Source organism: Daldinia loculata (genome assembly GCF_022478755.1).
Source record: "Daldinia loculata strain CBS 113971 unplaced genomic scaffold F4817scaffold_24, whole genome shotgun sequence".
Classification (NCBI taxonomy): domain Eukaryota; kingdom Fungi; phylum Ascomycota; class Sordariomycetes; order Xylariales; family Hypoxylaceae; genus Daldinia; species Daldinia loculata.
Window position 1 is genome coordinate 345,488 of NW_026054878.1, and position 24,613 is coordinate 370,100.

The following is a 24,613-nucleotide window of genomic DNA, read 5'->3' on the forward strand; positions in this document are numbered from 1 at the left end:
GAGAAACGCGTAGGTGTTTACGCAAGTCGTCGTGGTCCGTGAGCGTAACCTTCTTCCGGTCACCTTTGACATCTCGTTGAACCAACTTTTAATTGCTTCACGGGCATCATTAACTAAAATATATCATTATTAATCTAGCTCTTAGTCTTATACTAGAAGATGGAAATCTACAGTAGGTATATATTCATAATTCTGGTCTAATCGCAACATATTCCGAGAGAAGTCCTCCCGCGATAGCTCCGCCTGCCAGCCAGAACCCATATCTGAACCACCACCAACAGCTTGCTGAGTCCTTCAACTCAACGTTAGCGATCATAGCACCTAAAGAAAGCAAGGAGCCGCCACCAGCGATTACGTGGAATGCGACTCCCATGCTTAGGAGACTTCCGCACGTATATAACAGTGTGATCATGCAGCTAAGGAGCAGCCATAGCAACGGTTTCGTCCGATCCTTAAGCAGAACAGCAATGCTCTTCAAACCCATCTTGATGTCATCCTTGACATCTTGATGCGCATAGATCGAATCATAAATAATTGTCCACAGGATGCTTGCGAGGAAGAGGCACGTGGTTGACGGTTCTATCCAGAAGAACTGCTTCCATCCGTTTCCGCTCCCAAAAGGTCCTCCCATAAATGGCTCGAGACCCATTGCGCATGATCCCATCATGATACCCCAGGCCAAACAAAAGCCGAGTACCAATTGCGCAAAGTTGGTGTGCCGTTTGGCCCAGGGGTAGTAGAACGTACCGACAATATTCGGGATGGCGTAGATCGCGCTTCCGGGAGGCATAAGGAGTAGAAACGAGGCAGCGCCGATGGCTTGTGTCGCAGTAAAAACGAAAGCGGAACGAGGTGTGATAGCACCTCGAGGGATAGGACGCTTGCTCGTACGAGGTATCGACTTGTCGACGGGCGCATCGATGAGGTCGTTCCAGCCATGGGCCGCGTTCGAGAAAAAGAAGCTACCGCCAAGCATGATTGAGCTCGCTCGGAGCACCTGGGAGATAGGCGATCGCTGGATAATGGCGGCAAGTATAATGCCGAAAAAGTGTGGGAAGTATATGAGGAACAGGGCGGCGGGAGGACTCAATCGTGCCAGCTGGACGTAAGGAACCCACGATGAAGGTAAACGACCAACCCAGCCGCCGACATGTCCACCACCATACTGCTGCGCGAGCGCATCATTTTGGAACTCGGCCGTCTCGTTGGCTGAATGTGGTTTTTCGTTACTCGTCTTACCGCTCATGATAGGGAGAGCCAACGGAAGGGTTTGAAAGGACGTGATAGTTATGAATAAGGAACCGATTTCTTCTCCTTTTTTTTTCTTGCTCTTTTTTCCGGGACGGGTTCGAAGAGCTAACTAAGTTACTTACATTCCGTCCTTGCCGCGACTACTTCTAGGAGACGCTAGTTACTATGTAGAATAGTTAGCAACGTCAAGGGTGGCAGGGACTTCTATCCCACGGACGACAGCTATCCTTCACCCCACACAAGGAGGCTCCCGTCATCCGTGCCTACGCCACCGGGAGGTATGAAGCTTTAAACATTTCTTATAGGGCTGAACGATACCAATGGGGGTAACCAATCACTATCAAGTAGGAAAAAATTGTATGTATGATTCTTCATGTCCCCTAAAGAGCATGGGGTACTTCTCAGGGAAGGAAATGATAGACTACCTAAGGTTAGTAGATATTTCCTAGATGATCTTCTAAGTAGACTCGGCTTCTCATTAAGCCGATAATTTTGAAGCGTTCTGTGATGTATTCGTATACATAAACAATCTCTGAAGTCCGTGTTGACAGTTGAATTAGTCGGTCCTACTACCGTTCTGAATGAGAACTAAGAGCCGCCAATCCCTGCTCGTCCACATAATCTCCAGTATTTAAAGGCAGACCCAAGAACATGCCCATTGCGGATTTACTATCTATTTCTAATCCCCAAACCAGATTAGAACTTGTCCTAGTTTTAGTATGTAAAAGAATTCCAGTCTTGATTAGTTTACCTACGTGACCATAAGTTGCGGTTAGATTAAGTGTAGTTGCCTGCCTAGGTATCTATTAGATACACTACCATATCTTAACCTTGGGTATCAACTAAGGATAGACACCTTCAGTCAAGTTCACCGATATAATTTTTTGGAATAGCTCCTAATTATCACGTCCCCACTAGTCCTAGAGCATCTCCTGCGACAGTGTCAAACACATAATCATGCACTGTCTACAATCATATGTCGTCGGCTACGCTAAGGCAGTAGCGAATGAACTGGGAATTTAGTCTTCAGGGGTGAAGCCAAATTGAGGACAGAGGAGGGAATATCGCCTGTTTCGTAATCCATATCCATGTCAACGCTATCAATAGAAATCCAATACAAAATCACTGGTGATGGAGGGGGCTATTAATTTAAATTACCTTGTATTTGATAATGCTATGTACATACTGCAGTCTGCGATCAGGTATACGGTAGGTACCTAACCTAGACCACTTAACCCTTTTCGGGCCTCGATAGCATGCTCTGATCATCTACATAGTACGTAGTATGGAACTTAGGGCTGGACAAGGTCCCATAATCTTCATATGCTTCAATAAGTAGTACTAGGGTCTTCCGGGGGGTTAGATCCGCAGTGGATTACTTCTTATACTTGGTATTTAAACTATTCCATAGACGCCGAGTCGGCGTGAATAGCGAGAGCGAGCGACCTCAACTTCTTAGTTCCGGGCAAGAAAAAGGATTATGGTCTGTCTTACCGTATTCCGGGCTCTTGCCGGCTTCCTACTTTTCTTCTGCTCCGTAGTAGAAGGCTCACAAGACCATGCCGTATGCAACCACATCAAAACCCAGCTAAACAACGGGACAGTCCAGCCGACTGCAGACACATATGAGGCTTTAAGCACAGAGAACTGGTATGGTTTAATATTCTCTAAGTCGAGAGGGCTAATTTGACTCATCTCATGATAGGTCGCAGACTGTCTGGGCGAAGCCATCATGCATTATCCAGCCATCTAATGCCGAGGAACTCTCCTACGTCGTCTCGACTGTGGTCGACTGGAAAGTGAATTTTGCCATTCGATCCGGTGGTCACTCGGTCGTACCCGGAGCCGCAAATATCAACCGTGGCGTCCTGATTGACCTAGCGAACTTCAACTCAGTAGATTACGATGCTGATAAGAAAGTCGCTGTCGTGGGTTCAGGATTGCGGTGGAAAGAAGTTTATACCTCATTGGACCAGTATAACGTGACAGTTGCTGGTGGTAGAGTCTTGGACGTCGGTGTCGGCGGTCTAACTCTTGGAGGTAAGTTTTGCTCCCTTCCACTTTCGTTATCATAGACAGGTTATTGATAGGTGTGGTATAGGCGGTCTTTCGTACCTAACCGACCTATACGGCTTAGTATGCGACAACGTGGTTAATTACGAGGTAAGCACTACCATATTTTTCTCTTCAAATACTAGAATAGTATTGACTAGGATTGTTATATAGGTTGTGACTTCAACTGGAGCCGTTGTAAATGCGAACGCAGAATCGAATCCAGATTTATTCTGGGCTCTAAAGGGGGGTATCAACAACTTCGGTAAGATTTGATACGTATACTTCTACTGTGCTAGAGACTTAGTTGACTTACATATGAATAGGCGTCGTCACTAAATTCACACTGAAAACTTACGACATCCACGATGTTTGGGGTGGTGTCAGAGTATATTCCTTAGACGCTTTGCCGGCATTGTTTGATGCCATGTACCAATATCAGTCGGTTGAAAATAAGGACCCATACGCGAACATTATGCTGCAAGCTTTCCCGACCAACGCAACCATTGGTGCCATAGTAAATATCGTATACTTAAAGCCAGAAGAGGAGCCGGAAGCATTCGCACCTTTCCGGAATATCACGCCTCTAGCCGATTTGACCAAACTCCAAACATTAACCGAACTAATGCTCGCAGCACCTCTTCCGGAGTTGACACGGTAAGCCACGCAATAATTCAGGACTCTAACCTCTCGGCATACTAATCTATTCCTATAGGGTGAATTGGTTTAGTGCAAGCTTCGCCACCGACAAGGAACTATTCAACAAAGTGGGAGATATTGTGACTAAGGCTCCAGAGTTAGACAGCCTGAAGAGCCTAACTGCAGGGTCTCTAGCATTCGGATGGCAACCGATTTCCAGCAGTGCCGTACTCGCTGGACAAGTAAGTGGTGGTAACGCGCTTGGACTAAAGCCCGTTAACCAGACTTGGCTTGTTCTTGACGTGGGCTGGTGGTCTCCCGAAGATGACGAGCTGGCGCACAATTACACGCAGAGTATGATTAACAAGATCGAAGACGCATCTAAGGCTAGCGGGCACTACGTTGACTATATTTTCATGAACGACGCAGCTGCGGACCAGCCTGTTATTGAGCACTACGGACAGGAGAATGTTGCAAAGCTGAAGGAGACGGCAAGAAATTACGATCCTGATGGAGTATTCCAAACTCTAGCATCAGGGGGGTTCAAGTTACCTAAGTCGTAAGACCGTTCTTGTCAGTTGCCCCTAACGGCTAGGAGGTAGCCGAGTTGGTTGGTAATAGAAGAGCCAGCTCGAATATAGTGCTGTATGCATATCAATACTACCTACATAAAACCAGCTTCTTGGTAAACCTTGGGTATGTCAGATGTAAGATGTAAATAAGCACTGCATATGCTAGGAGTCTCGAATATTAATATGCAAAATCGGTTCCGAGCGTCATACATAGTAGCCCAGCCGTTGGAGGCCAGCCCCCACGGCTTCAACGCTAAGCCCCCAGCCGAACGAGGAAATATATGCCGGCCCTAGTAGAAAGTGGATTACCTACACCAAGTACCTCATGAGTAGCAAATCTCCAAACTTTTAGGATGAACTGTTTTTGTATGAAGTTGATAATATACCCCTATCGGACTGAGGTTAGAATTGAATTAGCTGTGCCACAACTTTACCTTAGCTTTGCAAATCACACGGTTGTTGTACGTATACGCAGATCGTCTGTCAATAGATTTTACCGTTGAGATGCCAAGGACAGGGGATACCTAGCTGAAAGACCAGATGGCGTCAGTCAAGCAGAACTAGAAAGTCGAAAAATGTAACACAGTTTAGATCCTTCATAAATTAGATCACATTTCCCTACGCTAACTTGGAACTCGGACGCTTGAGTTGCAATGCCGATGTTAACGAACCTATCTAAGAGTAGTCGCCGGCCGGTACTTCAAGGTATGCCACGGCCCTAATGCCCATAATGTCCTAAAGCACAAACAATAATAAGCTTAGGTGATGGAGCGGAAATGATCCATGCGCTGCTATGATACGCAGTAGCGATGGCTGCGATGGATAAACTACCTAACCTAGATAGACAAGACAATCAATCGAAGGGTGACAAAGACGACGGCGAGACTATTCTAATACTCTTGTACTAGTTAAAAAGAAAACCGATTCATTACCACCCAAGGTCTAAGGACCAAGGCCGTACATTAACATCTATGAATTACAACGAATCGAGTTGCTTCAATAGGACAGAGGTATAGAGTAAATACTTGTCCTACGCTAAGTTCGGACTGAGTACATCCTTGTAGTGGGTTTTATGGAGAATAGCTTCGGTCTCGGGCGATAAAACTGGAAGACACTCTTCTATTCTCATCCAACTCGAGCCTACAGAAGTTTCTAGGTGCTAAAAAAGCTATTACTACCTACAGATATCATCCAGCTTCAGCTATATATAAATCTTCCACTTGTGATAAGGGGTTAGTAACACGAAAGTCGTGTTCCGTGAAGTATGACCGGAGATCCTTATTTAGGACGCGTAATTATTGCGTAAGTTGCCTGCTCTACGAAATGGTTTGCCAGTCGCTTGGGAGTTCTTTACGCAATATAGCAGCGAGAACCTTGCTAAAAGCCACGATTATTATTCGGCCCATATAGTTTCGAAGGCGGAATAACTACACGTGTGATCACTCACCCTTCTCATCCCAACCGAGCCTTCGCTTACGACGTGACCTTTCTTCTCCAGCATCCACGGGTCGTCGCAGTCGCATCGCAGAAGCCACCGCTGCATTTCCACCCACATCAGGAGGAATATCTCCAGGTGCTCGAAGGAAGTCTAGCCGTAGAAGTTGAAGGCAAGGAACGCATTCTTGTCCCCGAAGATGGGGAGGTTACCTTTCCTCCGTGGACAAACCACAGGCTGTACTCGCCGGTTACAAAGGATACGGACGAGAACTTGAAGACAACGAGATTCTTACTTTCAGCTGAGAGTACCCCTGAACTATTCAAGCTTGATACCGTCTTCTTCGAGAATTGGTATGCATACCAAGACCAAATTGTTGTCAAGGGCGAGAAGGTCGACTTGATTCAGGTTATGAGCGTGGGTTGTTCCTTTAACACTAAACTCTCTAGACTTATCGTTGACATGTCGGTAGATGTTTGATGCAGGTGGTTCTTACCTTTCACTCCCACGCTGGATACCGTTCAGCAAGACGTTGGCGTATGCTTTGGGTGTTGTAGTAGGTAGATGGCTTGGGGGTATTCTAGGATATCAGCCGTTCTATCGTAAGTGGACAACAGATTGGCAATCAGCGTGCTACAAGATGGAGATGTCTATCTTTCAAAGGCGGTTTGCAGATAGAACCAAGACTAAATAGAGGAGCACTTCTTGCTTCGCTGTACATGTAAAATCTTGGAAATTTCCTTATAAATAAACTGATGCTCAATTTGGGGAATCTAAAATACTATTCGACAATAACTTCATTTCTCTGCGCTCTTGAAAAGCCAGGGTTCAACATGCCGCGAAATCCCGCCTCCCACTGCTGCGACTCGTTCAAAGACTGCTCGCAATGGCGGTGTTCTCCTTGGTGACCTTTGCCCACTCGGCGCTCTTAACCCACAGCTTCTCCTGCTTATCCTCGTTATAACTATCAGGGGAACTGGGCTCTTTCTTTAACGTAAGGAGATAACCGCGTTCTCCTGGGTAGGTATTGTTTGTAGCAAGATCTATCACATCTGTACCTGCATTTGCTGCTGTGCGGTAACTTGGGTCTGCGAGACTAACGAGTGGCCGCAGAGGCTGAAGCACAAATCTTTGAACAATGCGGAGGAATAGAGGCGTGTTCGTGCGTAGAGCGCGCGAATCAGTCAGATTGCCGGGATCAATTATTATTGCTGTGATGTTGCGCAGCTTCTCATCCTGGGAAACAGGTTAATTTCCTCCTTTTCATATCTTGACGGAATAAGGAATAATGAGCAAGTAAATCTAAACATACCTTCTCGAGATGCCTGTTCAACGCGTATCCCCACATGAGAATGGCCAACTTTGAATTTCCGTATATATTCATGCCTCGTCCTAGCTTGTCGGCATCCGGCTTAGCCTTCAATAAAGAATCCAAATCGTCCGGGATAGCCGGCGGGTACTTCTCCAAGCCGTTTTTACCGGGGAAATGGGCGTTGCTAGTGAAGAGTACAATACGGCCACCTTCAGGTCTGAAGCTACCTAGTAGTCGAAGGACTAGAGCAACGTGGGAAATGTGGTTCACTTGGATCGTCTTCTCGACTCCTTCTGCCGTGAACTCGGGATCGCCAGACAAATTCCAGTAATAGGCATTGCAGACAATGCTAGCAAGCGGCGGTAGCTTCTTTTCCGCAATCTCGGTAGCAATTGTGCTTGCAAAGTCGTGTACAGCAGTGAGATTGGCTAGGTCAAGTTGGCGGATGGATGTCTGAGCCTCGGGAAACTTAGCAATGGTCTCGCGCAGTTTCTTGGTGTTGGGATCTGTATCCTCTGTCTTACGAACGGTCAGAACCGCCGTGTAGTCTGGGTACTTGGTTAAAAGATGATGCACAGCAGGGATTGCAAGAGAGCCGTTTGCTCCGGTGATGATGATTGTGCCTGTCATGGTGTAGTTTAATGAAGATGTTTACAGGTGCCTATAAGTAAATGGATGTATTTCTGCGTTTGGTATAAGTGTAATAACAATAAGAATATAGGTATACGTAAAAGCTAGCTCCTAGGTAGTATATAATGGTAGTTACCTAGGTAGTTAGTTAGTATATAACGAAGCTTCTAAGAGACGCGAAACGATCAAAAGGTTCCAAAGCCTTAGGTAGGTTAATGACTTTATAGGTAGGATCCTACTATTGTAATCAAATGATCTAGGTAGCCTACGAATGATAAAGGGCTAAATGGACAGATACCCAGACAGCTTATATGAGCTTCGGAAACTCTTCACATAGCAAAACTCCTCCGCCCGGCCTCCGCCCCTTGAGAACTCAGAACTTGAGTCAAATTAGTCATAAAATACCGTATGAAGTAACCATGGCGATACTGTACGGAGACAAAGGGAGGCTAGTTTTCAGCGTAGCATGTAAGCAAGGGATACGGACAGACGGAACAATTATTATGAGTGTAACTTTGAGAGTCCGGGCTTTTCGATATAATCGTGTCTTTTATTTAGAAGTGCCAACTATTTTATAAATATAGTAGATGAATCGCACTTAAGTAACAGAGTTAGAAACATTATCATAAATTTAAGAAGTACTTAACTAGGCTATACTATCACGTACGCTATCAACTTGTCGATTAGCCACGGTGCACCTCCTTGCTGAATTCGACAACCAAAGCTCATCAATACTTCATAGCTTGTTATTAGGAATAAATAACCAACGAAAACAAACAACTCTGGTAAGTTGGAGTGGAAGTTATTATATGGTAGACTCTCTAATATGTACTGCCTATATGTACTGCCCTTGCTTGCCCCAGGCATCCTATTAAATAGTGTATAGGGCTTCAGACGTAGATCTTCGCCAGCTTACATGCCGAGGTCAGGAATAGATGATATATTCCGATAAGGAGACTGTCAGCCTGTGAACCCTTGAATCTGCTGTGACGTCAATCGGGTCTAAGCCAGTACCTAGTATATCTTAAGCCGCAGGACGGTGACGGGATGAACTAATGCCGATAGATAGGTGAAGGGAACAAACTTAAAATAAACTAGGTTTTACTTTATCCACTGCGTTGCTTAAAGGAATGGCGAAGCTATGGAATTAGGTACTGGATTGAAATTCTGCATGTGGGGATGAACAACTGAACATTGAACTGAAGTATGTTTTTATTGATATATGCATACCCACCTATGCCCGAACACGTCATAGCGCTTTAGCGGAGCTATGTATCCTTAAGCTGATGGGTGCATTGGAGTACGTTTGTCCAGGTTTAATTTGTTTAGGTAGTTTTGGTGGAGCGATGCATCACAGCTTAGTGACACTTCAAAAGATAGCAACGTCTTTTCTAGGTATTGTTGATGCCAACATTGTTGTAAACATTGTTGTAAAGCAATAACATTTTGCATTTCTCAGTCTGGGCCAGTTTGCGCCGGCTTAAGCCGATTAGAATGTTTGTACAACAACATATAAATAACATATAAATGGGCTGGCAGCTGTGACAGAGTCGTCACCTGCCCACAATAGATTGGAAAAGATGTATGATTGGAGGTACAAAAGTACCATGTACTCACAAAAGCCTGTAGCCCATCATCGCATCACACACCGAAATACCTAGTAGCAACTGCCCAAGATTGTAACCGCCCTGCTGCCATACGTAAAAGTACCTAAGTGCGGTACACGGTACACACATCACACATCACACTTCTTTGTCACTTTAGAGATGCATTTCCATATTCTTCCTTCCCAACAATACCACTGAGGACTACCTAAACCAAATTGTTAAACAACCTCCATCATCGCAACTATCGTTAGGTCCTCCTTTACTTCTTTGATTTTTAGCGATTTGCATCTAATTATTTCTAAGGGGGAAGGAAAGCGATCTCTGATTGTTTCTAATATCCGTTTATTTATTCCCTTTTTTTTTTTTTTACTTTCCGGTTCGAACATCGAAAACCTGATGGTCTGAATACTACCCCTCGATCCACCACCCCGTTGAATCCTTCGATATCACCATCATCGCCATTTCGCCAACCTCTTCGAGACATTACCGATCCTAACTAATTTCGAACTCCTTGCCCGAATAAATCGCGACGCAGTCTTCTACAGACTTGCCAAAATGCGACCGCCGGCTCCTTCTCTCGATGTAATAGCCGCCCGTAACTCTGCTGCTGCTACTGCTGCTGCTGTTGCTGTTGCTGCTGCTGCTGCTGCTACCGCCGCAACCGCCGCCGCACCCAATGAAGCTTCGGGCCCAAACATGCAGACAATGAACATGTCCGACGACACGAGGGATTCGAGGTCTTCATCGTCGACGAACTCGCCCGTCCCCCCAGATAACGAAGAGTCCGACTTCTTCCACGTAGCAAATGATTCCCAGTCTTCTTTAGGAGTAGTACCAAACTTGCAAGACATGCAAGTGACCGACCCAGAATGTCTCCCGACCGTGGCAGCCCTTCCCAGCGAAATCCTCATCAGCATCTTCTCCCGCATCAACAGCCCGGGTGAACTCTTGAACTGCATGTTGACCTGTAAGAGATGGGCCCGCAACGTGGTCGAGATACTCTGGCATCGCCCGACCTGCACCTCGTGGTCGAAGCATCAGTCCATCTGCGCGACTCTAGGACTCGAGAAGCCTTTCTTCACTTATACAGACTTCGTTAAGCGCCTTAATCTAGCTGCATTGGCAGATAAAGTTAGCGATGGTAGTGTTATGCCGCTTGCCGTCTGCACCCGCGTTGAGCGTCTCACCTTGACCAATTGCAAAGACCTGACTGATCTGGGACTGATGCCCCTGGTGAGGAGTAACAAGAACCTCCTCGCTTTGGATATTTCGGGCGATAACAACATCACCGAGCGCTCTATCGTGGCTATCGCCGAGAACTGCCGCAGGCTTCAGGGTCTGAACGTGTCAAACTGCAAACAGATCTCCAATGAAAGCATGGTTCAACTCGCCGAGAATTGCAGGTATATCAAACGGGTAAGTCAACTCCCCTCAATACGCCTCTCAGGTGGCCTTTATTAGTTTCGATACTACTACTCTATTTGAGGCGCTGCTAATCATGCCCGATATTTAACTGGTAAACAGCTTAAGTTAAACGATTGCGAACAACTCAACGATAGTGCGATTATTGCCTTCGCCAATAACTGCCCAAATATACTCGAAATCGATCTTCATCAATGTGTGAATATCGGTAACGAGCCTGTTACCGCCCTGCTTGCTAAAGGACGATCCCTGCGAGAGTTGCGACTTGCGAATTGCGATATTATCGACGATGGCGCATTCCTATCCTTACCCTCCAAGATCTACGAGCACCTTCGTATCCTCGATCTGACATCGTGTACCCGGCTTACGGACCGCGCTGTCGAAAAGATCATTGAGGTTGCCCCGCGGTTACGAAATTTAGTCCTAGCTAAGTGTAGCAATATTACCGATTCTGCGGTCTATGCCATATCTCGTCTCGGCAAGAATCTACACTACGTACATCTTGGCCACTGTAGACACATCACAGATGATGCGGTCAAGCGTCTGGTGCAATCCTGCAACCGCATTCGTTATATTGATCTTGGCTGTTGCACCCACCTCACGGATGAGTCCGTTGTACAGTTGGCAAGACTACCGAAATTGAAGAGAATCGGATTGGTGAAGTGCAGTAGCATCACGGATGAAAGCATGTACGCATTAGCTGGAGCAAACCGTCATGCCCAGTCCCGACGTAATGCGTCAGGAAACAACGCTTCCCGAAGACACGACTATCACACTGGTAGTTTGGAACGAGTTCACCTTAGCTACTGCACAAATCTGACACTTCCGGTATGGCTAATCTTATTCCAGAGATGCTATTCACACACAGGTCGCTAACACTACTACAGAGCATTATCAAACTCCTCAACTGCTGCCCGAAACTTACTCACCTGAGTTTGACTGGTGTACCTGCTTTCCTGCGGGATGATCTGGATACTTTTTGTCGAGACGCGCCTCCAGGTAATTAGCTTTTCCCCCTAGATCCCGCCCGTATCCCGATGTACTAACCGGACATTTCAGACTTTACCGAACACCAGCGAGCAGTATTCTGTGTCTTCTCTGGTCAAGGTGTAACGGGTCTCCGAACCTACCTAAATACCCAACCCGAGTTTGCCGAGTACCACTTGCAACAGCAGACTATATTCCCGTCACGAAGAGCAGTCCAGATAAATCAAGACGCAGCTCAGGGTCAGGTGCAAGGACTTATTCCCGTACCAGCCCCTGATATGGACGGTTTTGATGATATCGACGGAGTTGAGGATGACGATATGGGCGATGGTAGCGAGATTGCTCTTGACCCTGGTAGCTTCGGCGGAAACGATAACTCTACAAACGGAGCCAGTTTATTAGTCCCTCCGCCACCGCCGCCTCCACCACAAATTGGCGCCTCTCATCAACCACCTCGTCCACAGCCGTCGCATTTAGCTACTATTACTATAGGCGCTATCATGGCGCCCGCGACTCAAGCTGGCACAGGCACGTGGATTCCCGTTAGTAACACTCCAGGCCCCAGTACTGCCGGCCAGAGGATTTTCGTCAACGTAGACTCCTCAGGACCTAGCACAGCTTCCATGCAAGGAGACGCCGAGGAAGACGATAGAGGCGATCGATCATAGAATTGTTGCTGTCGCGTCGTTATATGCGAACAATCTTAACGTATACGTTCGTATGATAGTATAGCCCCTGCCTCCCTGTTTACAAGAATACTTCTTATACTGGACGTATCGGAGACGGTATACGAATTGGATCATGCATCAATACTTAATATCCGCCTAATTAGGCCACGCCCCATGGTTTACCTAATGCGGATAACCAATGATCCTTTTACGTTAGTACGCGTGCGCCTTCTGTCCTGTCTAACTAAGTAAGACCGGAGTCATCTTAGAGTATTTACGGTTCAGAGCGACGCTTAGCCTAGGGTGGTGGATGAGCACCTCCTATGCATCTAGCACATCGCGGGAATATTAGCATTTAGCTTGACTGGTGATCGTCGCGGAGCCACGATAGGGCTGTGGCTGACCACCAGCATTATGGCCAAGGCACACATGCCTTCGAAACTAATTAGAAACTCTGCCAGAACTCGCAAGGCAACAAGTGTACGAGGTTAATGGCGAATGTCTAGGGAATTGAGATTATTTCTATGGGAGTCCCGACATACCAAGCGGGATCTAAGCTGGTGGCAACAGAACGGTCAAGACGGATGGATCCATGGAACCGTGAGGTGGATATTTGCTCTACTTGTTTTCTAGCAGTATTGCGACAAATTAGACACGGCGGGTTGCCATAGCTGGCTCGCCCACCACGAAGCAGAAGGGGATGCTATGAATAGAATGGCTTCTGTTTCTCTCTGATACTAGGCCTTATTCTACAATATATTAAGTAGAAAATTCGTAAAGGCTTGAATGTTATTCCGTGTGAGCAGCCAGCAGTGCAATTGTTAGATCCTCGGACTACTAAAACATCTATATCAATAATTCATCCTCGGAGAGTCCGAGTCCGGGACGTCGTACTTGGGCCGTCGTACTCGGAACCGAGTAGATGTCCGAGACACTATCGATAAGCCATATCGACGGCTATCACCATAAGAAATCGCCTTTTAGTCCCGAATCTTGATGTTGTGGGCACGAAGTTCGCGTTAGAAATGTGGTGTCACTCCTTTGGATATGACATGTGTCTCATAAAGGACACTGAAAACATCATCCGATACGAAGTCTCCACGATGGATATATTAGACCCGTTCGCCGCCGTTCTATCGGCCTATCCCTCGCATAACTATTAAATACGACGTACCCTACGTGTCTGTTTCTCTAGACTATTATGTCAACATCAACCCCTAAAATCGCCATCATAGGCGCGGGACCCGTAGGTCTCACGCTTGCCGCCATTCTACATCATAAAGGGACCAAATATACCATCTTTGAGCGTGAAACCAGTGCTACAGTCCGTGCTCAAGGCGGTACTTTGGACATTCATGCCGAGACAGGTCAGCGCGCCCTTGCTGCTGCCGGCTTACTGCCCGCGTTCAAGAAGATATCACGCCCCGAGGGTGAAGCTATGCGTGTCGTGAAGAAGGACGGTACCGTACTTCTCGACGAGAACGAACAGCAACAGCAACAGCAGGATTCAAAGGATTTACAGAATGGACAAGGAGAGGAAGATGGCCGCGGACGCCCGGAGATCGATCGCAGGGACCTCAAGGATTTACTCATCGCGGCCTTACCCGAGAGTACTATTCGTTGGGGTAAGGGTATTTCGTCCGCAAAGCCGGTTCCCGGCACGCAACAGTGGATGTTAGAATTCATCGAAAGCGATAGCAACACTGAAAACTCAGAATCTGGGCCGTACGATCTCGTGCTCGGCGCCGACGGCGCATGGTCCCGCATTCGACCTCTACTCACCGACGCCAGGCCACTGTATTCGGGTGTAACAGCATTAGACGTATGGATTTCGCCGGAACAGCTAGCGGCACGACCCGACGTAGCTGCATTCATCGGTCAGGGATCGTGCATGATGCTTTCCGAAGACAGATTTCTATCACTACAGCAACACAGCGATGGCAGTGCGAGGGCTTACGCGATGGTGCGGACGAATAAGGAGATTGGCGGGGAGGTCCTTGATGCGAAAGCGCTTCTCGGACTCAAGGATGACGAAGAGGTGGATTGGACTGATGGGAAGACAAGGAAAAGATACTTGGATAGATATTTCGGCGATTATATACAGGAGGCCCGCAACGCGGTCCTAGCTATGACGGAGCAGCCGGCTCTACGGCCGTTATACATGCTACCCGTGGGCCACCGGTGGGAACCTCGTCCCGGAGTATCGCTGCTAGGCGATGCGGCGCACGTGATGACACCGTTTGCCGGTGTAGGCGTTAACGTGGGTATGATGGATGCGTTGGAGCTAGCGGAGGGGATCGTGACGTACGTTAAGCAGCAAGAAGGAAAGGGGGATCTAGCGCAGATGCTGAGGAAGTACGAGGAGGGCATGTTCGAGCGCTCGCAGAAGGACGCCGCGTTTACGGCCAGTATGATGGATATCGAGTTCAGCGAGGATGGGGCCGAGAAGGTGGTTGAGGTCATGACTGGTGGTGGGCCGTCTGCTTAAGGGAATGGTATTCCGCCGCGCGTATTGTATATCGTCTGGGGTATCGAGAATCGGAAAACTGTATGGGCTGCTAACTATACAAAGGTCACTTAGGTAGATTAAGTAGGTAGGTAGGTATCTAATATCCTAGAGCGTCTCCTATATATTAAATAATAATTAATATCTATCCTATGTGAAATAAGATTTTTAGTTTATCTACTTTAAACTCCAATGATATATATATTGACTAGGTACCTCTTAGGTACCTAAGGTATTCAATGTGAAGTAGTTATAAAAAAAAGGACAATGCTATATTATATAAATAAAAAACCCCCAATACCCTGGCTGATAATAGTAAGGCCAAGTAATATTTCTCTAGAGGGAAAGTAATAAGTAGTTATAATAAATAAAAACGAAATATCACCATGATGATCTTGATTTGTTTTTCTGTTGGTTAGATACGCCTAATAGCTATCATCCTAATGTCCGAGCAAGAGGTAATTTATTTCTATGATGCCGATATAAAGGGTCTTTTGAAGTCAGCGGTCAAGATATCAAAGCTCTCCTGGAGAATCATCACAGAATCAAGGTAGTGGCAGGCAGACGGGGCTTGGAAAAGACAGCGGAGGGGTGACTTTGGAGAATATGCAAATAATTCTTATACTAGGATATAAGATGAAACGTACCGATCGAACGGGAGACTGGGGGTGGTGATAGTGCAGTCAATACTTTGGAATAAATGTAGTAGTTAAAATCAATGGCAAGGACTATTGTGACAGGTCAAGCTGCACAGCCATTGGAGGAATATGTCTACTCTAAGCTTCTAGATTGCCGCGGGTAAAACTAGTACAAAAGTTAATAGCTAATAAATGAGCCAGGAAGAGCACTTCGGCAGTCAATATTACGATACGATACGAGGTCTACCCCATGGGGATCTTGGCTAGGTTTCTGGCCTCGGTCCGCCACTCCGGGACCAACTCGCTTATAGCCTCGTTGAAACGCTCGTGATAACAATAACGAAGCCTGATTAGTGGAAAGAAACAATTCATATTGGGGTCCCCGGATCTTGACCCCCCACATAGAACTGGTATATAAAAGCCGTGAGGCCTGCGTTATAATTTTGGGTTGAGACTACCTAGTTACTACTATTCTACGACAACCGACAAACTCGCCGTATAGGTACCGAACCGGTTATAGAACACCTGATTCTACTCGCACAATCCCCGACCTATTAATCCCGACAAATATCTTGAAAGGATTCGAGACAGCATAGCTACGTCGGCATAATACATTATACTTATGAGGCATACAACTACGTGGCACGTATGGAGGATAGTAATAAGCATAAGATATGATAGTGGAATCTGGCCGGATGCGGTGTTATGAAGTCGGACGGACATATCTCGGCCGGGCGAGACACCGTGCAATCGCGACTCGTATCCCTTGCTCAATAGGATGTTGTCGGCCTTGACCTAGCATTCCTCTCGCAACCGGGCATCGCCATGAACAAGTTGATTCAACGCCAGGGTGATTGAAGATCCGGTTCCGGAACGATTGACCGTAGTAAGTAAGGTAAACATCAACAAATAGGACATATTTACAAGCATGTCACGGGCCTCGGTATTCCTAGAGGAATCTAGATTCTCAGCACATGTCACCGATCGATCGATTCGCCGTCTTCTCATCGTCGGTAAGGGGACAAGGGAGAGGTGAAGAATAAGGACAGGACCATTGTTGGCGATAGTGGGACGGGGATAAGGGCCGGAGCGGTTGCTACGAACCATTCAGCTCCATGGCTAACCATGTTAAAAGGGAGCCTGCGATTCGCGGAGGAGATGGGCAAACAGCGCCATTCCCCAGAGCTAGCAACGCGGGCAAGGTATTCCTCCCCAGCGCTAATCAATGTTCCCCCAGGTGGAGGTTAGTTGGGTTTGTTAAGTTTGTTGTTCGTCGTCTGAAGAATTACCTAGTCACAGACTTGGAGTCTGGGCTGTTTTTAGTTTGATGGAGACAATAAACTATTATTGGCCAGTATCTCATCTAATTGCTCTTTTCGTATATCTCGGCCGGGGCTAGACTCTTAGACTGCTGTTTCTGGTCTTGGCAGCGGTGAAATCCATACGACATTAAACATGTGTAATCAGATTAACTAGTTCATTTGGCATCTAGTAGTTCACCTAGACTATGTCTATAAGTGTGTTAATGCTGAAGAATCTGCGTCATGTTCGCGCCTCCAAGTTCAAATCGCATAGTCATAATATACTAGCATTGCTGCATTATTATAATTGAATCTGGTTAGCGTATTGCCAACTTTTAGTTGCATGTCATTCCCGTTATTGGATATCAAGGTATTGTTGGAACTAACTACGTGAAGTCTTCAATCTTTAGACGCGATGCATTTGCAACTGCACGTTAGAAATAGTAACATTTAGCATGAGATCTAAATTATCAAGACATTCTTTAATATGCTGCGCTCATAGAGTCGTAGTGCATGCCGATTCTCCACCGGTAAATGATGTACAGCTATCGCGTAATTATCACATATCACATCGAAGGAATTCCGAGATTGATATCAAATCCCGATTTCCAACTACACCGCATAGAGCATGCCAATACGATGTCGGGGTAAACTGCTTACACAAGGAGAACGTTCTTATATATGGTTTTGACATTTGCATTTGTATACACGATACGATACCTACACCTAAATCCCAACTTGGCTGTGAAACTAGACGTAAAGAATAACTCCAACGCCGTAATTAGTGACTAGGACAAATAGGACAAATATGACTAGGTAGCTTACTCCGCATGGAGTAAAAAGGACTTCAAGATTGCTACCTTTTCCGTGAGGGGTAACGATTTACACCATCATCGCCAGATTCATCTCAGCTCGTAGTGGAATAGCTTGGAGCGGATTAACGGAGAAGCGCTGCTCTGACCTGCCTGTTTAATTCTAGTGTACATCTCGTACGGTCTACTAGATTCTTGTCTTCTTGTAAGCTGCATTGGATATTATTGACCTGTGCCCTGGAAGGGCAGAAGGGTTAACGTGAGAGAAAGAACTTGGCTATTAGAAGCCTCTTACGCCATGCTCACCGAACATCAAGTTGCAAGACCTCCATACTTCCAGTCAGCCAGTCTAAATAAGCGCCTTGTCCCGGGAAGATGGAAGCTTCCGGTCTGGCCGTTTTGAGTTACACTACCCAGATGCTTGAAGAGATCAGTCACGTGTAGTGGTCCATCACCAAGAGACGGGATCAGGAAGATGTTGGCTTGACTTTAGTGTAATAGTATTAAGTGGAAAAGGAGGGGAAACCCCCTGGGGTAAAGAGTGTATGGTAACAAATAATAAGCGGCCTGTGGAATAATATGTGGGTAAGTTGAATGTCTTGCTCCAATGATAACCCCTGTTTATAATCGCCTACATATGTACATAGGTACATGTAGGTACCTAACATAAAATCTGGCTTGGGAGTGGAGTCCATCTTGGGTCTGAAAAATTCCTGTTAATCATATTTCACCGAGCCGAGAAAAACGACAGAACAAACCGAACCACAGATGACCAACTCACGTGGACTCTGCATCTTTACCATGACTTTTGACTACACACCATTGTTAACAGCAGAGTTAACACAAAGATCTTAACCCCAAATTTCCATTTATTAAGTATATCGTCTTTATGAAGGCGGGGCAGATGCGAGCATTATGAAGACAAGTATCACTACGGTAGTACTAATACAAATCGAGATTAGTTGAGAGGGAGAAGATTACACTGTTACAGAAGCAGGGAAAGGAATGGCGGAGAAGAAGGGGAAACGGCGCGGCCCACGTACTAACCACGAGAATGTACACGAGCTAAGTAAGATGGGGGATAAACTCCTTTGTTCTCCTCATAGTTTAACCCAGTTCCCCGCAATGCCCACACTTGATGATAATACGGGGTTGAAGCCATCGTCGTCATTATTAGGAGTCATCTACTCGACTTAGACCAGAAGCGGTTTAACTTTTTTTTATTCTCCTTTCTTTGGAGTTCATTTCCCCTCGTTGTTTCGTCTCTCAGAGATTTCTTCAGCTTAGGGTATAGGTAACACGGGCTGCCGTTGATTTATACAAGTACCTACGGTAGCTAGACTAGCTGAAATACAAGGGGCTTACATAGCTGTAAAGGTTACCAAAAACGTACATTATGTTATCCTACAGAGCCTCATACCACGATTACAGCGGTACCTCTGTGAGACATCCGCTTTCTATAGAAGGTATGTAGGTATTTCATGTAAGACGACTGCAAATAAGCCACTGGGCATCTCATTGGCTTGTACCACCACACAATGTGCGGTGACCAAGTCACACATACCTAGCCTATCGAATAGAAACAGGGCAAACTATGGCATAAACGAGCTCGAATTCGGAATCAATGTTAGAGACAAAAAGGACAAAGACATCTCGAACGCCCCAATAATATGGTGTCGGACAAGCCGAGTATACGGCGGCGGCCAAGACAATTCCAAAAGGCTTACCTGCGTAGATTATCTTGCTTCATCACCTGATGTTGTGTTCACGCGAGGAAATGTCGTCGTCAAACGACCAATCCGTCTTCTCGGCTCTCACCCTCTGACCCTCTCAAACAATACGCACACTTACTTCTTATTGTTACATATCAAGCCTGCTGCCGCTAACCGGTTCCGTCAGCAAACATCCTTGACCTGCTATAGAAGGCTCTATCCACATACCTGCCATCGTTCTCTGCCAAGATATACCCATGGTGGAGCTCGCCATGGCAGTTTGGCCGCTTAGTACTGTCTAGCCTCTTCGCCACAGCTCACTGGCGGGATTTTTCGAGAGAGAACAGACGTTAGGCCGCGTCTGGATATCGGTACGCCGAGTCCTCCTAGCTCCTAGGTAGGCTAGCAAGCCATCGCTAGCATCCTTCGCGTGTCTGGATCCTTGCTCCATGGATTATCCCGGCGCGCGACAATTCGCCCATGTGGTGGGGGGACCTTGTATCCATGGGGTTCTCCCCGTATGGGGGTTTCGTGCGAGAGAAGAGAAGCTGGTTGTCGATTGAAGATGCTGGTATTGGGATCTTCGTTGTGCTTACGCCTGCTAGCTGGTGTTCTTTGTCGCTAATATAAGGCTTGGGTGATACCCTTCTTCTTCTACTTCTATTCTCGTCTCCTCTCGTGTCTGCCTTTCTCGAGTCAAGGTGTCACTCCCTACAGCCGTCGACAGCCGCCGAGACCAGGACCAATTCATCCTCTCGTCTGTTGATGGTGGACCTCAGCCCTCTTCTACCATTAAGACATACTCCTATCACCTGTTACCGCTTTAATTAAGCAGCCATGTCTGAGAAACCCCAAGCCGACATGTAAGTGTTCTGCTCACCTTAGTTGGATTCCTCAAACCGCACAATATCTAACTCATAAGTAATAGGATCGAGCCTAAGGGTGTCGAAGGGCACTACTTAGAGAATGGCCTCGATGCTACTGAACATGTCGACCTAAACGCCAATCTTGAAGCGAAGTAAGTGTTTAATTGTTACAGATATCTCGATGTAGATGAAGTTGCTTGCTTAATCAGCGCTGCTACCGCGTACGAGGTGTGACTAACATGTGATATCTTTTTTACAGGATCAAGAATCCTCTCAAGGGTATTCCCCGTGAGCAGCTGATGCGTGATGTCGAAGCCTTCGCGCACGAGAAGGGTCTTGTCGAACACATTCCGATTCTACGAAGGGGTGCACTCGTCGCCCAGAACCCCCACGACTTCGACGACCTGAGTGGAGAGGAAGCTCTCGACGAAGCCGAGAAAAAGGCTCTCCACGATGAAGTTCTACACCGATGGCGCATGCCTGCCCGACTTTTCTTAACTATCGCGACTTGCTCTATCGGGGCCGCCGTTCAGGGCTGGGATCAGACCGGAAGTAACGGTGCTAATATCTTCTTCCCGGCTTACTACGGCATCGGTGGCAGCACCACCAGAGAAAGACTGGTAAGTTTCATTTCCATGTTATTTCTGCGTGGCATAGTTAACCTTTTACAAAGTTGGTCGGCCTGGTAAACTCGGGTCCTTATATCGGAAGTGCTTTCATCGGATGCTGGCTCTCGGACCCCATCAACAACTGGATCGGTCGTCGTGGTGTTATCTTTGTCTCTGCTCATTTCTGTCTCTGGCCTGTCATCGGTTCTGCATTCTGCCACACATGGGAAGAGCAATTGGCTTGCCGTCTACTAATGGGTATTGGAATGGGTGTAAAGGCTTCAACTGGTTTGTCCTCCGCCATCCTTAACCCCCCTAATTAACCTGCTAACGTCATGTAGTTCCTGTTTATGCCGCTGAAAATGCTCCAGCTGCGGTTCGAGGTGCTCTGGTTATGTCATGGCAGATGTGGACTGCTTTTGGTATCTTCCTTGGAACAGCCATCAACCTTGCCGTCTTCTACCATCCTCTCAACTGGCGACTAATGCTAGGCGCTCCCTTTATCCCAGCCGTCCCTCTGCTATGCCTGATATACCTCTGCCCTGAGTCCCCTCGTTGGTTGATGAAGAAGAATCGCTACGCTGAAGCTTGGACCTCAATGAATAAGCTACGGAACAACCCAATCCAGGTTGCCAGAGATATTTACTACATCCATGCTCAGTTGTCCATCGAAAACCAGCTTACGAGCAAGAGTAACTACGTAACCCGTTTCACACAGCTCTTCACCATCCCCCGCGTGCGCCGTGCCAGCATCGCCGCTTTCACTGTTATGATTGCACAGCAGATGTGTGGTATTAACATCATCGCCTTTTACTCGACCACTGTCTTCGTTGATGCTGGATACAACGATTTTCAGGCCATGCTGTGCTCGTTCGGTTTCGGTCTCGTCAACTGGCTCTTCGCTTTCCCCGCTTTCTGGACCATCGACACTTTCGGACGACGATCTCTGCTCCTCTTCACTTTCCCTCAGATGATGTGGACTTTGCTTGCGGCCGGTCTGTGCACTCTGATGGAACAGGGAACAGCGAGAACTGCGCTCGTCGCTCTCTTCGTGTTCATGTTCGGCGCTTTCTACTCCCCTGGTGAAGGCCCTGTTCCTTTCACCTACAGTGCCGAGGTCTTCCCCCTCTCCCATCGTGAGGTTGGTATGGGCTTTGCTGTCGCCACCTGTCTGTTCTGGGCTGCTGTCCTCAGTATGACATTCCCCTTCATTCTTGACAGACTACACACCGTCGGTGCATTTGGCCTGTACGCCGGCTTCAACCTCGTAGCGCTTATCATGATCTTCTTCCTCGTACCCGAGACGAAGCAGCGCACTCTCGAAGAGCTCGACTACGTGTTTGCCGTTCCTAACCGCAAGTTTGCCCAGTACCAGGTCACCAAGGCGCTGCCTTATGGAATCAAGCGCTGGGTCTTGTTCCAGCGCAACGCTGTGCTCGAGCCCCTTTACCACAAGGACGACGAGGACCAGACAACCCCCGTACGTGAGGACAAGAAGGCCTCCTCATAAGGAATAAAAGAATGCTGGGAAAAGGAGTGTGTTAGCTATGGATTAGTCCTACAAGTGGTAGTTGAGGAAAGGACTTACGACACAGGATCGTTTAGGTGCAAACTTTTACAAAATACCCCATTTTTATTTCTCTATTTTTATAGGGATTTCCTATATACATAAGGTAGGCACTCATCTACCTACCTTATTGTTTTAACACGGTGATGTGTCTCTATTAAACGTCTCTATTTCTTAAACGTGATTGTACTTGCACTTCCTTGACCCCGAGTGATCAGCATGGAAAGTTTATATTTTCTATAATTAGAAGATGTTAAGCTAGAACTCCTGGGTACATGGCACTACGTTGATGCATGGGGTAGTAATCGTCGAGTGGTGAATGGTCAGCCCTGAGTGTTGATGCGGACCCCGTCCGATATAACAACCCACGCCCCGGATGGAGTAGGTAGCCGGTGTCTCACATTAACCCCCATAACCAATTAGTTTAAAGAATACCTAAGGTATATCCCATCTTGAGCAATTGTTTTCTTTAGATCTTGGATTTACGATGTTCGATCTCCCACTTTTCTTTGAGCACCCTCGAACGTTCGCTGTTTTTAGTAAAGCCGTCATATACGGCTGGCCACCCACCACTAAGGGTCCGGATGTCGACAGGACGGCCAGTTTTAACATCCATATAAGTCACGGAACCTTTAACTTCGGCAACGATAGCCTGTTGCTTGAGTGAGAACAAGGATGTTGTTCCAGTATTACGAGTTGGCTCTATGAGTTCTTGGCGATATGCTGCAATAAGCTGTAGGTTTAGATTAGTAAAACTCGAATTCAAAAGCGGTAGGTATCAAAATGGCACGGACCGAATCGGGATACTTGACTTGTCTCCGAATATCCAAATTATATCTACGGATGACGGGAATGACGGTTTTGGCGTTGATCATGTCATCATACTCTTGCTCGCTGAGGAACTCATCATAGCTCTCCATGACGCGATAGAAACACTGACCAAAGAAGTGCATATACTGCGTGTGCATAACATGTCCAAAGGGGTCTTGATCTTCGGCCCATACAACTCCGCGCTCAACCATTGTTTTAGGGTCGTAACCCATAGCCTCGAGAGTGGAAAGCGCCTGGCTACGGAGGGACGCATATGGGTCTCCGTTAGGGTGGGGACCCGGAGCGCCGGCGGAAGAGTAAGGCGATTGATATGCCGATTCGGCTAGTCGCGAACGGCTGCGACGGGTACTGGACGCCATAATAAAGACTTAGGTACCTCCTATTTTATATTTTAGAAAGTGGGTATGACAAGCAAAAGTACCTAGGTACCTAATCTACATGTAACCAGCAAGAATAGGTAAGTAGGTAATGGGTAGTTGCCAACAAATTGAATTGACCGCTTTATATAAAAGAGGTATCAGCTACTCTAACTCTCCACTTATAGGTAGACATATGTAGCGAACCGAGGCATAGGTAGCTAGGCATAGCAAACCACAGACCTTAGTGCGATGCTGTCGTGTACAAAAACTATTCCTATCACCTCTAATCGTAATGCCTTGGGTAAGACATCTTTCGGTTCTCATTTGAGCGCGATTATTCTAGTCCGGTGTTGTGTATCGTACCACCTACCACAACCGACTGCAATTTTCAGATTGTAAGCAGTTGCTATTATAGAAACAAGATGGTTTAAGGGATGACCAGTTTGATTACTTTAATTGGGGGCAAATGGGAATGGCTGCAATGGAGCACTGCCCATCAGGCCATCTTGGCCTATATTAAACCACTCGAAGCGATCAAGCTCCTCGGTTTCGGTTTTTGCACTACCACGCGATTTAAAGCTAATAGGCGTTAAATAGTGGCGAGGGGTACATCATTTGGGAAGTCAGGAATGCCTTCAAAGAGTTTCGCGGATGCCATAGTTAAGGAATTTTAGAGCGCAAGTCAGTAGCAAATCTAATACGTACAAGATTTGCCGCATAACTATAGAAAACTCTTAGTTATATGGTGTTGAGATCTTGGTGTCATGCATTGAGTCAGCAAGAGAGAATTATGGTTATATGAAATAAGTACCTTATATAAACGTCATGCATGAAGATT

The 24,613-nt window shown here is 46.7% G+C and overlaps 8 protein-coding genes across 8 annotated transcripts; 5 read left to right on the forward strand and 3 right to left on the reverse strand.

Annotated features, from left to right (window-relative positions):
• Positions 1–184: 184 nt before the first annotated feature.
• On the reverse strand, positions 185–1,246 carry F4817DRAFT_358747 (UbiA prenyltransferase; the record flags this gene model as incomplete). The annotated part of the gene is made up of 1 exon (XM_049306066.1): positions 185–1,246. The coding sequence occupies one exon, from the start codon at positions 1,244–1,246 to the stop codon at positions 185–187; it is 1,062 nt and encodes a 353-aa protein (XP_049159160.1).
• A 1,084-nt stretch (positions 1,247–2,330) lies between these two features.
• F4817DRAFT_337525 (putative FAD-binding oxidoreductase) lies at positions 2,331–4,825 on the forward strand. Its single transcript, XM_049303313.1, has 6 exons — positions 2,331–2,901; positions 2,957–3,291; positions 3,353–3,414; positions 3,478–3,568; positions 3,630–3,960; positions 4,019–4,825. Exons 1-6 carry the CDS (start codon positions 2,732–2,734, stop codon positions 4,503–4,505), a joined length of 1,476 nt encoding a protein of 491 aa, XP_049159161.1. The 5' UTR covers positions 2,331–2,731; the 3' UTR covers positions 4,506–4,825.
• Positions 4,826–5,090: 265 nt separating this feature from the next.
• On the forward strand, positions 5,091–6,677 carry F4817DRAFT_337528 (uncharacterized protein). Its single transcript, XM_049303314.1, has 3 exons — positions 5,091–5,816; positions 5,925–6,366; positions 6,422–6,677. Exons 1-3 carry the CDS (start codon positions 5,779–5,781, stop codon positions 6,641–6,643), a joined length of 702 nt encoding a protein of 233 aa, XP_049159162.1. The 5' UTR covers positions 5,091–5,778; the 3' UTR covers positions 6,644–6,677.
• On the reverse strand, positions 6,678–8,211 carry F4817DRAFT_337534 (NAD(P)-binding protein). The gene is made up of 2 exons (XM_049303315.1): positions 7,262–8,211; positions 6,678–7,185 (listed from the first exon to the last, which is right to left on the reverse strand). Exons 1-2 carry the CDS (start codon positions 7,889–7,891, stop codon positions 6,820–6,822), a joined length of 996 nt encoding a protein of 331 aa, XP_049159163.1. The 5' UTR covers positions 7,892–8,211; the 3' UTR covers positions 6,678–6,819.
• Positions 8,212–10,053: 1,842 nt separating this feature from the next.
• F4817DRAFT_358751 (RNI-like protein) lies at positions 10,054–12,575 on the forward strand (the record flags this gene model as incomplete). The annotated part of the gene is made up of 4 exons (XM_049306067.1): positions 10,054–10,914; positions 11,023–11,748; positions 11,808–11,919; positions 11,980–12,575. The coding sequence occupies 4 exons, from the start codon at positions 10,054–10,056 to the stop codon at positions 12,573–12,575; spliced, it is 2,295 nt and encodes a 764-aa protein (XP_049159164.1).
• An 800-nt stretch (positions 12,576–13,375) lies between these two features.
• F4817DRAFT_108049 (FAD/NAD(P)-binding domain-containing protein) lies at positions 13,376–15,213 on the forward strand. Its single transcript, XM_049297433.1, has one exon. The coding sequence runs from the start codon at positions 13,777–13,779 to the stop codon at positions 15,061–15,063; it is 1,287 nt and encodes a 428-aa protein (XP_049159165.1). The 5' UTR covers positions 13,376–13,776; the 3' UTR covers positions 15,064–15,213.
• A 5,168-nt stretch (positions 15,214–20,381) lies between these two features.
• Positions 20,382–22,528, forward strand: F4817DRAFT_358753 (uncharacterized protein; the record flags this gene model as incomplete). Its single annotated transcript, XM_049306068.1, has 5 exons — positions 20,382–20,407; positions 20,473–20,562; positions 20,670–21,030; positions 21,084–21,306; positions 21,360–22,528. The coding sequence occupies 5 exons, from the start codon at positions 20,382–20,384 to the stop codon at positions 22,526–22,528; spliced, it is 1,869 nt and encodes a 622-aa protein (XP_049159166.1).
• Positions 22,529–23,054: 526 nt separating this feature from the next.
• On the reverse strand, positions 23,055–23,775 carry F4817DRAFT_315903 (uncharacterized protein; the record flags this gene model as incomplete). The annotated part of the gene is made up of 2 exons (XM_049300595.1): positions 23,055–23,318; positions 23,380–23,775. 2 exons carry the CDS (start codon positions 23,773–23,775, stop codon positions 23,055–23,057), a joined length of 660 nt encoding a protein of 219 aa, XP_049159167.1.
• Positions 23,776–24,613: the final 838 nt, after the last annotated feature.